Here is a 13,372-nt window from a genome sequence, read left to right on the forward strand (position 1 = left end):
GAAAAAAAGCCACTAACAAAACTAATAACATACATCTAGCTAATAATAAACATATATTTGAATAACTCTGACACTGATTTTATAAACATTATCGTAAAAACCAAATGCATTTCTCCAAATAGTTTCTTGTATTCTAGTATCTTTTATCTGATACTAGGATGAGAAGGAAATATTTGTTTAAAGAAAAAAAACTGAAAAAATACTCTGTATTTTCCCATAAAATTATCTCAAAAAGAAATCAGTTTTATTCTTTCTCTTTTTTTATTATGTTACGTTAGTCGCCATACAGTATATCATTAGTTTTTGATGTAGTGTTTCATGATTCATTGTTTGCAATGTAATACCCAGTGCTCCGTGCAATCCATGCCTATATTCTTTCTAAAATTATATTTTAATTCAAATTATTTTAGGAAAACTTAAAGGATGATTTAACAAAGAATAGTTTTCATCAATATATATGAGTTATACCTGAATTTGTTTCTGTATTTCTTCTGGGACTTTAGTCTGGGTTAGCTTGCTTTTGTAGGCACTTTTATAACTCTTGAGCAACTGCCTGTGTTTTTTTATGTTACTCCATGACCACATCTGTGTATACCTTCTTATATGAACTTCAAGAACAGAATCAATTGCATATTTCCACCTGCAAATCAAATTTTGTTAATGCACATTTGAAAACAAAGGTTTAAGAAGCAGCAGGAAAATGGCTTTTACTTTTTAGATCTATGTTGTTACATTTTTTGTTCTTATTAACTGTGCTCCTCTAAGAGCCCAGTAATTAACATTTCAATTCCCCAGTACAATTCTCCAGCTTAAACAAATTGCAAAATGAGCTAATTACTCCAGTAAGAGGGTATGTCAAAGCAAAATCATAAAGACACAAAATGACATGTTATGCAAAATTATTACTATCTCAATATGGTTGTAACGTTGAGCCCATGTGGTGACTAAAGAGCACTAAGACCAAAACGTGATTAAAGTCTTAATGCTAAGCTGAGAATTCGAGAACAGTCTAAAAGCAAGATCACAAGAGAATGTATATACGAGAAAAGTAACAAAGACATAGTATGTAAGATATCCCTCTCATGTCTATCAAGAAAAAAAAGAGTAGCTTCATTACATGGCTTTAAAGGTCTCTTAAATCTAAGAGTTCCTAACTATATGTTTCTCATTTAAAAAAAAAAAAAAAGAGTCTAACTTACCATTGTCGACCATTGGTATGAAGTGGTAAATAAGGCTTATATTTCCTATAAGGAGCATTTCTAACCATATAATCCACTGACTCCAAAAGGTCAATCATGCTTAAGTACTATTAAAACAAAAAAATAGTTATATTTATTACATTGAACACAGAGATAAACACCAAATTTTAGTATATTTTCAGTATAGTAAAACTCTAACTTCCCTGAACAATGAATATCATCGTTGCCTGCCTATTAATATCATATTTCAACAAATTTAAGATGACATTCATTATAAGTTGTAACATAATTTTTAAGTTCTACTACAAAAAGAAAAAAGTGCTGTCAAATAAACAGCTGTACCATCAATAGTAATATATCCTATTTTCAAACACGTTACAGTGCGCAATAAATGCCCACTGAAACAACACACATGCTATTTGCAACTAGGGACTAGAATATGGTTGTTTCTAAAACTACATATTCTCCATTAGACCATCATTTCAGCATGGACTATCTATGAGCTGATTTGCAAACCGCTCCAGAAAATCATTACATAACTAAAGCAAGATAAAGCTATCTAATTGCCCATCTTACCATCAATAGAACTCTGCATGCGCCTGGTAAACCACTCAAATGGAGGAAAACACACACACACACACAGGACTGTAGATAAGGTAAAGAGAAGAGCAAATCTAGCTTCTTCCTTTTGGTTTTTCTTAATGCACTACTACCTAATGGTTACAGTGTGGTTATTCACCACTTAAAATATGGGTAGTCTGAACTTAAATGTATTTTAAGTTTAAAATAAACTTAAAATAAAATTTTAAGTTTAAAGTATAAAAAATGTATTTTAGGGGCGCCTGGGTGGCTCAGTGGGTTAAGCCGCTGCCTTCGGCTCAGGTCATGATCTCAGGGTCCTGGGATCAAGTCCCGCATCAGGTTCTCTGCTCAGCAGGGAGCCTGCTTCCTCCTCTCTCTCTGCCTGCTTCTCTGTCCACTTGTGATCTCTGTCTGTCAAATAAATAAATAAAATCTTTAAAAAAAAAAAATGTATTTTAAGTTTAAAAATAGGTTTCAAAGACTTTTTCTTAGGAAAAAGAAAAAGATGTAAAATAGCTTAACAATTTTTTACAATGATTACATACTGAAATGATTAATATTTTGGAAATGTTAGCTTACATAAAATGTTATTTTATTAATTAATTTCATCTTTTCTTTTTACTTTGCTAATGTGGCTACTAGAAAATTTAAAATTACAAAAACAAACCGCATTATAGTAATATTTCCTTATCCTCAGGGAATATGTTATACGACCCCCAGTGGATGCCTGAAACCATGGATAGTACTGAACCCTACATATGATATATTTTTCCTACACATATATATACTTATGACAAAGTTTAAATTATAAATTAGGCACAGTAAAAGATTAACAACAATAACTAGTAATAAAATAGAACTAACAATATACTGTAATAAAAGTTATGTGAATGTGGTGTGCGTTTCTCTCTCAAAATATCCTATTGTACTGCATTCATCCTTCTTCTTCTTGTGATAAAACACCTAATGGTGAGATAAAATGAGGTGAGTGATGTAGGCACAGTGACACAGTGTTAGGCCACTACTGACCTTCTGACCATACATCAGAAAGAAATCATCTGCTTCCAGACCACAGTTGACCCATGTAACCAAAACCAAGGAAAATGAAACCACAGGGAAGGGGAACCACTGTGTATTCTTATTGGGCTGCACTGAGCTAAAAGCTCATTTAACTAAATCCCTTGTCCTCCTTTTACTTCCAGTTCTCCATCTGTTGTCTAAACTCCCAGGGCATATAATAAGAATGAGAAACAAATCACATTAAAATCTTCCATCAATTGCAAATTAAATGGAAATAATGTCATTTGCTATAATTTGGTAAGATTCTCCATCAATAAGGAAAAGACCAGATAAAATGAAGGAAATGATTTCTTAAATTTGTATTTATTTTCTTAAAAATATATATACACCTATACACATACATACATATATGAGTGTGTTTGTGTATATATATATATAAATAGAATAGAAATGTAAGTATATAAAAGAACTACTAGAGTACTGGAGAAGGAATAATCACAAAGGACAAAAGCAGTTGAGATCAAAGCTAATCAAAACTAGAAATGACCACCTGAATCTTACCTGAGGTTTGGTCAACTCAATGGCAATGTTCTGTACTTCTATGTTCCAATCAAGTTTGGGTGTTTTGAGCTCTGTTTCCGCATAAGGATTCATGTAGAGCTTTGCAGAAGCTGATATTGGCTGGAAAACTTACATCACAAGGGAAGACATAGATATGTTTATATGCCCTTACATATGAACAACTGTATATAATTATGAGAACACTGTTACAGTGAAAGTATAGAAAAGTAATTAAAAAAAAATGCAAAAAATGTAAAAAATCACTACCAAAAAATATTCAAGCAACTATTCATCTGTGTAATACGAACTGCAAGTTAAAGTGGAATCTCCAAGGATGAAATTGGAGTCCTACACCTCTAAGTAAAAATGTACAAAAGTAATAGACAATCTACTCTTACTTATTCAGTCTGTGTAAAATCAGGCTTCTCTTACTTACTACAAGACATTTAATCACTTTAGTATTCATTAAAAATATTAACACAAGGTAGGAAACAAAATTTGATTAATTTGTCTTATTTACTCATTGGCAGAACTTAGGAACAGAATCACAAATTAAATTTAGGAACAGAATCACAAATTAGATACATATTACCAAGAAAAAAGTCCTTACCACTTCACAATTTTTCAAAACAACCATTACATATATAATCTTAGAATCAAGCCAAAAAATATTCTTGAAGTTAAAAACTAGCATGAAAAGGTGTATTAGGTAAGGTGACAAACAAGGCAAAGTAATACGATACATTTAACTGTGAATAGCATTAAAATTAGATAAACTGTGATATCTTACAGTATTTACAATTGCATAAGATTGTATAAAATTTTTAACTTATTTAGAGGTTTTTATAAGTGGAAGATACCACTTATAAATGAAGTTGTAGATTCTTCTGAGCTAGTTCTTTCACAAATGAAAATAAATACTTCTCTGTTTTCATCTGAAAACATCATCACTAAATACATCTGTGAACATAAAAAGAAAGTGCCAACTCTTACATAAAGGCAGTCAGCTATAAAAGAATATGAAGAAAACAACAGTGAACCAGAGTAATACGGAATATGGAAGAAGATGGGCATGAAAGCTGAAGAAACATAAAGGGGTATACTCAATTTAAAAAAAAATAGCCTTTTTCAGAAAGGATGAATACCCAACTTTTGTAGCAACATGGACGAGACTGGAAGAGATTATGCTGAGTGAAATCAGTCAAGCAGAGAGAGTCAATTATCATATGGTTTCACCTATTTGTGGAGCGTAACAAATAACAAGGAGGACATGGGGAGATGGAGAGGGGAAAGGAGCTGAGGGAAACTGGAAGGGGAGACGAACCATGAGAGACTATGGACTCTGAAAAACAACCTGAGGGTTTTGAAGAGGTGGGGGGGGGGGGGGGGAGGCTGGAGGAGCCAGGTGGTGGGTATTAAGGAGGGCACATATTGCATCGAGCACTGGGTGTGGTGCAAAAACAATGAATACTGTTATGCTGGAAAGAAATTTAAAAAAAAAAGAAAAAGAAAATTCTCACATATAAAATGAAAAAAAAAATAGCCTCTTTGGAATGAAACTAAAATGGAGAAAATAGATGGCACAAATAAATAGTCTGCTTTGTTAGCAGTCTATTTAAAAATAAGTAAAGATGAGGATACCAAGAATTAGAAAAGCCACTTAGAAAAATCTCTCGAGTGGTTGGTTTGTCATAACATTCTAATAGTGACATGGCAAGGTTGACTTGAATACCAAAATCTCAGGGATTTAGTTATTAAAAAAAGGAAAGAAAACCTAATTCCTAAAACAAAGGTGATAACAAGAAGGAAACATGGAGGTCAAGGTTGTTTAGCTGTTGGGAGTAAACTACAACACTACTACCCTCTTCTCTTATTCTCCAGTGGCGTATGTGTCATAATCTATTCCTTAACAATTTGTTATAATCCAAAACTAAAACTTTATTTAAAACTAAATATATTATTATAAAACTAAAATATATAAAACTAATTATAAAACTATAATATATTATAAAACTAAAATAAAAACATTATAAAACTAAAATATAAAATTCTTCCTCTTTGTCAAAGTAACCTTACCAGAAAAAATATATTGAGACAGAGTATTTAATCCTTTGCTTCCTATAACATGAAATAAACTTTTACCACTACTTACTGTACTGATGATTTACAGGTATATTGCTACTTCTAAGAATTCCACTTTTCAGCTGATCCTAAACAGAAAATTGAAGATGAGAATGAAAAAAAATGCACACATGTTCAGCTACACATATGGTTCTTAAAGCTATATCTTTATTCTCTTCTTTGTAATTAGTAGTCCATAAGAAAAATACAATGAGCATTACTTATGGATATATTTCTTCTGAATAAAATATAGAAGTAGATCATTTTTAAAAATTCTAAAATATTTAAAAGTTTTATCACACCCTGTTCCCCTCTGACTTAAAAACAAAAACTGGGGCACCTGGGTGGCTCAGTTGGCTAAGTGGCCAACTTTTGATTTTGGCTCTGGTCAGGATCTTGGGGTGAGGTTCTGGGCTCAGTGGGAAGTCAGCTTCAGGATTCTCTCTCCCTCAATCCCTCCCCCCATGCACTTGCACAGGCTCTCTTAGCCTCTCTCTCAAAAAAATAAGTAAAGCTTTAAAAATAAAAAAAGAACTAAACATCCATGAATTAGGATTTCAAACACTTTCTAGAAAAAGGCAAATTATTTGTTACAATATCTTTCTGAGCAATAAGAGAAAGAATCTTGAATTAATTCAAATTCAGAAAATTCAACTCTTCTTTTTTCCTCTAAGTATATAAAAATGACTAAGATTAACTTAGCACACTGAAGTTTTGAATTAGCCTTTCACTGTTGAGGAAATCATCATCACAAATGCTTAAAATATTTTCTAAGATCAATTATACTTTAAAAGAAAATTTCCTAAGGATATATTCTTTATATCTCAAAAGTACCATCTTTCTCTATAATACTCTATAAGTAATCATTCTTATATGAAATGCAACGTAATGCCATCAAAATGAGAGCATAAAACCATAAGAGCAGTTTTAGTTTAATAGTATAGGTTATTACCCCACTGTGTAGTAAATGATTTCACAAAGATCTTCAAAATCATAAGTGCTTTTTATTTATTTTTTTAAATAGTTCCCTCCAGAAGTTTAGATGCAGATTTTTTTTTAAAGATTTATTTATTTACTCATTTGAGAGAGATACAGAGACAGAGAGAGCACAAGCATCGGAGAGGCAAAGGGAAAGGGAGAAGCAGACTCCCCACTGAGCTAAGAGCCCCACATGGGGCTTGATTCCAGGACCTGGAGATCATGACCTGAGCTGAAGGCAGACACTCAACCATCTGAGCCACCCAGGCTCCCCCATAAGTGCTTTTATAAAGAGTGCATTCGGGGGCACCTGGGTGGCTCAGTTAATTAAGCATCTGCCTTTGGCTCATCCCTCTACCCCTGACACTCCTCCCGGCTCATGTTCCTGCTCTCATACTCTCTCTCTTAAATGAATAAATTTTTTAAAAAATCTTTAAAAAAAAATTTTTTTTTTTTTAGATAAAAAAGAGTGGATTTCAAGAGCTGTTTCACAATTCTCATTTGGTTTAATATAACTTAAACAAAAAATATACCCTGTGCTCATTAAAGACCTCTTAAGTTAAAAAAATTTAGGGAGTAGAGTTAGCTCTTCCAGTTATAAATTGAAATTACCAAGATCTGTTCCTTTGATCCCTGGTAAGACATGTTGCAGTTTACATTCCAGTAGGCGCTAAGACTATCAAGTCGTATAAGCTATAAAAGAAAAATAAAAGATGTCAAGCAACTGACAAATGAAAATTATGATCAATATTAAAAGATTATTCTCACATTCACCCTAGAATTATCCAATTGCCATTTTGAAATTTTTAAAAAAATTTTAAAATTTTTTTATAAACATACAATGTATTATTAGCCCCAGAGGTACAGGTCTGTGAACCACCAGGTTTACACACTTCACAGCACTCACCATAGTACATACCCTCCCCCCATTTTGAACTTTTAAAGGAAAAAAAATAAAGCAAAAATGGGAAAAAAACAAGCATTCATGGACTTTATTATTCATGGACTTTATTATTAATCTTAGCATTCAGTAAATTGTGCTTCCAGCAATACTATCTAAGGAGATTAACTCATTAAATTATCAAATATTTACTCTTTAACAGACTTGTTACATGTAACATGTAACAACTAACAGAATTTACTCTTGTACATGTTTTGCTGAATAAGAAAGACATGATTCCTCCAGTAGATATGAATGACTATTTAGAAAGAGGGGCGAGGGGAGGGGATTCTAGAACAGTAAGGTGGGAAAGCAACAGCAACATACTAGACAACCCTCTTGAAAAATTCACAATGTTTATTAGCATATTTAAAGTATTGTGAAGTCCTGTGATTACAGCTTAACTATGTACAGTTTAGTACTTTGGTAAGTAATCTTGATCAGGGAATATTTTTTCTACAAATCTAATATCTCAATTACCTAATGCTCCATAAAATACAACTTGGGAAATATTAATTTTATCTGATTTTTTTTTGCTAGGTGAAGAACCTAAACATCAGAAAAGGTAAGTGATTACAGAAGGTCACAAAGTAAGTAGCAGAGCCCAAACTAGACCTTACAATTTTAACTCCTACTCCAGTTGCACATTGTTTGTACCTAGAAAAATAACAAGAAATTCTTAATCCAGTCTAATACCTTGTATATAATTTTTTCTGCTTCATTTAATATGCATGGAGTCCAGTGTTCATTTGCAGTCTAAAAGAAAAAAGTAACTGTGAAACAAAGTATATATATCATAAAACAGTACTCTAATATTTATAAACTATAACAAAATAACTTAGATAAAAGAAATGACACCTAGTTAACCATGAGCTAAACTGTGAGCAGTTTCCTTCCCTGTCTATATGACAAAATCAAAGGAACAGTGAAAATAGAATTGAGGAGGTTCTAATTTATTTCTTTTTTTTTTTATTGTATTATGTTAGTCACCATATACTACATCATTAGTTTTTGATGTAGTGTTCCAAGATTCATTGTCTACGTATAACACCAGTGCTCCATGCAAAACAGGCTCTCCTTAATACCGACCACCAGGCTCACTCATTCCCCAAATCCCCCAACCCCAAAACCCTCAGTCTGTTTCTCAGAGTCCACAGTTCCTCATAGTTCATCTCCCCCTCCGATTCCCCGCCTTCACTTTTCCTTTCCTTCTCCTAATGTCCTCCATGCTATGCCTTATGTTCCACAAGTGAAACAATATGACAATGGACTCTCTCTGCTTGACTCTGATTTCACTCAGCATAATCTCCACCAGTCGTATCCATGTTGATGCAAAAGTTGGGTATTCATCCTTTCTGAAGGCTAAGTAATATTCCATTGTATATATGGACCATAAGATACCTTAGAATAAACCTAACCAAAGAGGTAAAGGATCTATACTCGAGGAACTACACTACAGAACACTTATGAAAGAAACTGAAGAAGATACAAAAGATGAAAAAACATTCCATGCTTATAGATCAGAAAAATAAACATTGTTAAAATGTCTATGCTGCCCAGAGCAATCTATACTTACAATGCCATTCCAATCAAAATACCATCCACATTTTTCAAAGTGCTGGAACAAACAATCCTAAAATTTGTATGGAACCAGAAAAGACCTCAAATTGCCAAGGAAATGTTGAAAAAGAAAAACAAAGCTGGGGGGCATCCTGCTGCCTGATTTCAAGCTTTATTACAAAGCTGTGATCACCAAGACAGCATGGTACTGGCACAAAAACAGACACACAGACCAAAGGAACAGAGAAGAAAGCCCAGATATGGACCCTCATCATTATGGTCAAATAATCTTCAACAGAGCAGGAAAAAATATCCAGTGGAAAAAAGACAGTCTGTTCAATAAATGGTGCTGGGAAAATTGGACAGCTATATGTAGAAGAATGAACCCTGACCATTCTCTTACACCATACACAAAGATAAACCCAAATGGATGAAAAACCTCATTGTGAGATAGGAATCCATCAAAATCCTAGAAGAGAACATAGGCAGTAATCTCTTCAACATCAGCAACTTCTTTCAAGACACGTCTCCCAAGGCGAGGGGAAAAAAGTGAAAATGAACTTTTGGGTCTTCATCAAGATAAAAAGCTTCTGCACAGCAAAGGAAATAGTCAACAAAAAGAGGCAACCCATGGAATGGGGAGAAAACATTCATTTGCAAAAGACACTACAAAGGGCTGATATCCAAGATCTATAAGAAATTTCTCAAAGTCAACACCAAAAAACAGATAATCAAGTCAAAAAAAAAAAAAAAATGGGCAGAAGACATGAACAGACACTACTACACCAGAAGACATACAAATGACTAACAGACACACGAAAAAATGTTCATCATCATTAGCCGTCAGGGAAATTCAAATCAAAACCACACTGAAATACCACGCTATACCAGTTAGAACAGCAAAAATTAATAAGGCAAGAAACAACAGAAAGGATGTGGAGAAAGGGGAAACCTCTTACACTGTTGGTGTGAATGCAAGTTGGTGCAGCCACTTTAGAAAACAGTGTGGAAATTCCTCAAAAAATTAAAAATAGAGCTACCCTACAGCCTGGCAAATGCCTTACTGGGTATTTACCCCAAAGATACAGATGTAGTGAAAAGAAGGGCCATATGTACCCCAGTGTTCATAGCAGCAATGTCCACAATCACCAAACTATGGAAAGAGCCAAGATGTCCTTCAACAGAAGAATGGATAAAGAGGAGGTTCTAATTTAACTGAGTTCATTCATTCAGAAAATAACTGCTGAGCTACTTTGTATCTGTGTGGAAGTAATTGTGTATGAATAAAAAAAAAAAGAGCGAGCGAGAGCAAGCCTATAAAATGGTGAAGCTCCACATTCTTTTAAAAAATCAAATAAATAATTATTGCAAAGAAAGCCACAAGAATTTGGAAATAACAGCATGATCATGTTTCTAGAAAGTCGGCATGACCAACAATGTCAAATGAGATAAACTAAATTAGTTTTTTGAGCAGCCAGGATGTAACTAATGAACTTGAAAGGAAAAATTTCAGAGGAGTAGCAGAGTCAATGGGCAAGGAACCAGCAGGGGTGGGGGAAACAAAGATAGTAAAGGTAGAGAATTCTCTCAAAAAGTTGAGTTGAAAAGAAGGTAGCAGTTAGATGGGGCCTAGGTGGAGTGGGAGAAGGTTCAGGAGGGTCTTTTTAGTTTGGTTGTAAAAGGCAGACCTGAATGTGTTTAAATTTAGCTTACAGGAAGGAGTGGTAGAAGAGAAAAGTGGGAGGAAAGGGAGTTGAAGATTTAGAGAAGAGAAGGAAATTGATGGAAAGAAAGAAGGAAGGGAGGAAAAGAGGCAGAGAGAAAGGGAGGAAAAAAGACTCCCAGGACATGGGGAGGATAGGATCCAGATCAGAGGTGGGAAGATTACCCTATATATGAGTTAGATTGTAATTGCAAAGATGGAAAAAAGGAATGATATGGATACAGAAAGAGATAAGTTTGGGGTTACTGTTGTTATTATAGTCAATGTAGTAGTTGAAGCAGGAAATAACCGAGTCACACATGTACCAAATACTTTACACAAACTATCTCATTTAATCATCGCAAAAATTCTAAAATAAAGGTACTATTTTATGAGTGAATGAATGAAGGTTAGACAGAAGATCACCATGGTAACCAGTACAATAATATGTGACAGGTGCTATAATAAAATATAATGGGGAGCATAAAAGAAAGAATGATAAATTCTAAGAGGAAAGTAAAAAAGGAGTAAGAAAGACAAGGTAATATCTAACATAAGAATTAAAACCTGAACAGAATCACCGGGGAGACAAAGGGAAGAAAGTAATACAGGCAAAGAAAACAGTATGAAGAGTCTGAGAAAAGATACAGAGAATCAAACAACAATACACACTAAGGAAATTACATATCATTCTTATACACTAGGATGCCTCTCTCAGTCAATGAGAGGTACATAACTATTTTTTTAATTTTTTATTTTGTTGGCGAGAAGCTCAACATAAACTATTGCGCTCATTTATGACTAATACTGTTAGTCTGGTTTTTCTGAAGCAATTATCTCTAGTCCCTATTATTGTATATTTCTTTTTTTTTTAATCAAAACCACTTAAAAATCATTTTGGAAAGAAGCAGAGGAAAAACAGTATAATAAACACTAGCTTTGGGGCACCTAGGTGGCTCAATGGGTTAAGCCTCTGCCTTCTGCTCAGGTCATGATCTCAGGGTCCTGGGATCAAGCCCTGCATCTGGCTCTCTGCTTAGCAGGGAGCTTGCTTCCCCCTCTCTCTCTCTGCTTGAGGCTCTGCCTACTTGTGATCTCTCTCTCTCTCTCTCTGTCAAATAAATAAAGAAATCTTAAAAAAATAAACAAACACTAGCTTCCTTGACTCCCTTAACTTTGTTTCTCCAGGGTTTGTTTGTTTGTTTGTGCTTTGGTCTTCAATTTGATGGACATCTCTATTTATCTGTTTGGAAATATCATTCTGAAGGCCTTTATGTAATCATGTCCTTTTTCTGTTTCTCTGGTACTCCACTTCTCTCTCATTTCTCTTCCTCTTCTTTCCCTACACTAAGGCGCTCTCCATATAACTATCAGTAAGACAAACATGTACCCAGCAAGATTTACTGTTCACTGTCCTTAACCTTAAAACATTTTTCCTACCACTTAGTTGTCCACAGAAAATAGAGGGGAAAATGTCCAACCTGAATGAATGTACATACTATCTACCCTTAAAGATCTTAAACCAAACTGTATAATAAAATGAAATATAAATTTTTAAATTTTTTTTAATTTTTTATTTTTTTAAAGATTGTATTTATTTATTTATTTGACAGGCAGAGATCACAAGGAGGCAGAGAGGCAGGCAGAGAGAGAGAGAGAGGGAAGCAAGCTCCCTACTGAGCAGAGAACCCGACGCGGGACTCAATCCCACGACCCTGAGATCATGACCTGAGCGGAAGGCAGCGGCCCAACCCACTGAGCCACCCAGGCGCCCCTATAAATTTTTTAATTTTAACATGTAAAATAAAATATATAACCAAAATAAACGACCTTATATACATCTCAATATAATACTCAAACACACACTCTCTCTCTCACACACACACACACAGAGGTACAAATATACATTTACAAGCTATTTGGAAAGTCTACCTGCCTATACCAAGAATGAGAACATGATCTATAAAAATTTACTTTTCCCTATTTCCCCACTTGTTTTCCCACAGCTTTTAATTCTTTAAAAATGTTTGATATTGGTATTTTGATATTTAAGTTCAAAGACAAATCAAAATAATTAGAGAATGTAATAACAGCATCACAATAAATTCTGAACTTCTAGAAAAACTGTGAAAAAATTATACATAAAAATAAAATAGCTATTTGTATCCATAGTTGATTTTAGGCAATTCACCCTGTGAGTTGGGAATATTTAACAAGTTACACAAAAATTATAAATAAGGCCAACATTACCAACAGACTAAGTTCTCCCAGTGTGATACCAAATGACAGAGGCTGCTGTGGATCAGTGACCTAGCAAAAAAGAAAAGGTGTCATTAAAATCCACTGATGGGGAGAGTGAATCCATGTTCCACTCTGTACAATGGGCAACATAGGGCAATTAGTTTACAAGTAAGTCACAACCCAAATGGATTTGTTGAGGGTGGGGCGAAAAGAGAATAACAAGGCTAAGATTATCCATATTTTTCAGGCAGGACATTGACATGGCACTTTCCCAGTGGAACTCTTATTATGAATTAAACTCTTTGTTCAATAACTAGGTTCTTGTCTAAATAGTGGAAAATAAACAGTTTTCTTTATGTCTATCATTAAAGATGTTCTTCAAAGATAAACAGAACAAGATGTCACAGAGAATAACACGGCAACTAAATTACTTTTCAAACATTCACGATTTTCACACTTAGAAATGTG

At 34.0% G+C, this 13,372-nt stretch overlaps 1 protein-coding gene across 3 annotated transcripts in view; it reads right to left on the reverse strand.

Moving 5' to 3' along the window:
• The window catches only part of VPS13C (vacuolar protein sorting 13 homolog C), a 179,826-nt gene that overhangs the window by 131,187 nt on the left and 35,267 nt on the right, over nt 1–13,372 (reverse strand). For all 3 annotated transcript variants that reach the window (XR_009355410.1, XM_059180680.1, XM_059180679.1), the window contains 7 exons: nt 12,914–12,973; nt 8,098–8,157; nt 7,074–7,154; nt 5,515–5,572; nt 3,363–3,490; nt 1,200–1,306; nt 469–640 (listed from right to left, as the gene is read on the reverse strand). Coding sequence is in view for 2 of the 3 variants with exons in the window: in XM_059180680.1 (XP_059036663.1) it covers nt 469–640; nt 1,200–1,306; nt 3,363–3,490; nt 5,515–5,572; nt 7,074–7,154; nt 8,098–8,157; nt 12,914–12,973 (666 nt within the window). In the remaining variant the exon portion in view is untranslated. The remainder of the gene's footprint in view (nt 1–468; nt 641–1,199; nt 1,307–3,362; nt 3,491–5,514; nt 5,573–7,073; nt 7,155–8,097; nt 8,158–12,913; nt 12,974–13,372) is intronic.

This window comes from Mustela lutreola, chromosome 7 (genome assembly GCF_030435805.1).
Source record: "Mustela lutreola isolate mMusLut2 chromosome 7, mMusLut2.pri, whole genome shotgun sequence".
In the NCBI taxonomy this organism is placed as follows: domain Eukaryota; kingdom Metazoa; phylum Chordata; class Mammalia; order Carnivora; family Mustelidae; genus Mustela; species Mustela lutreola.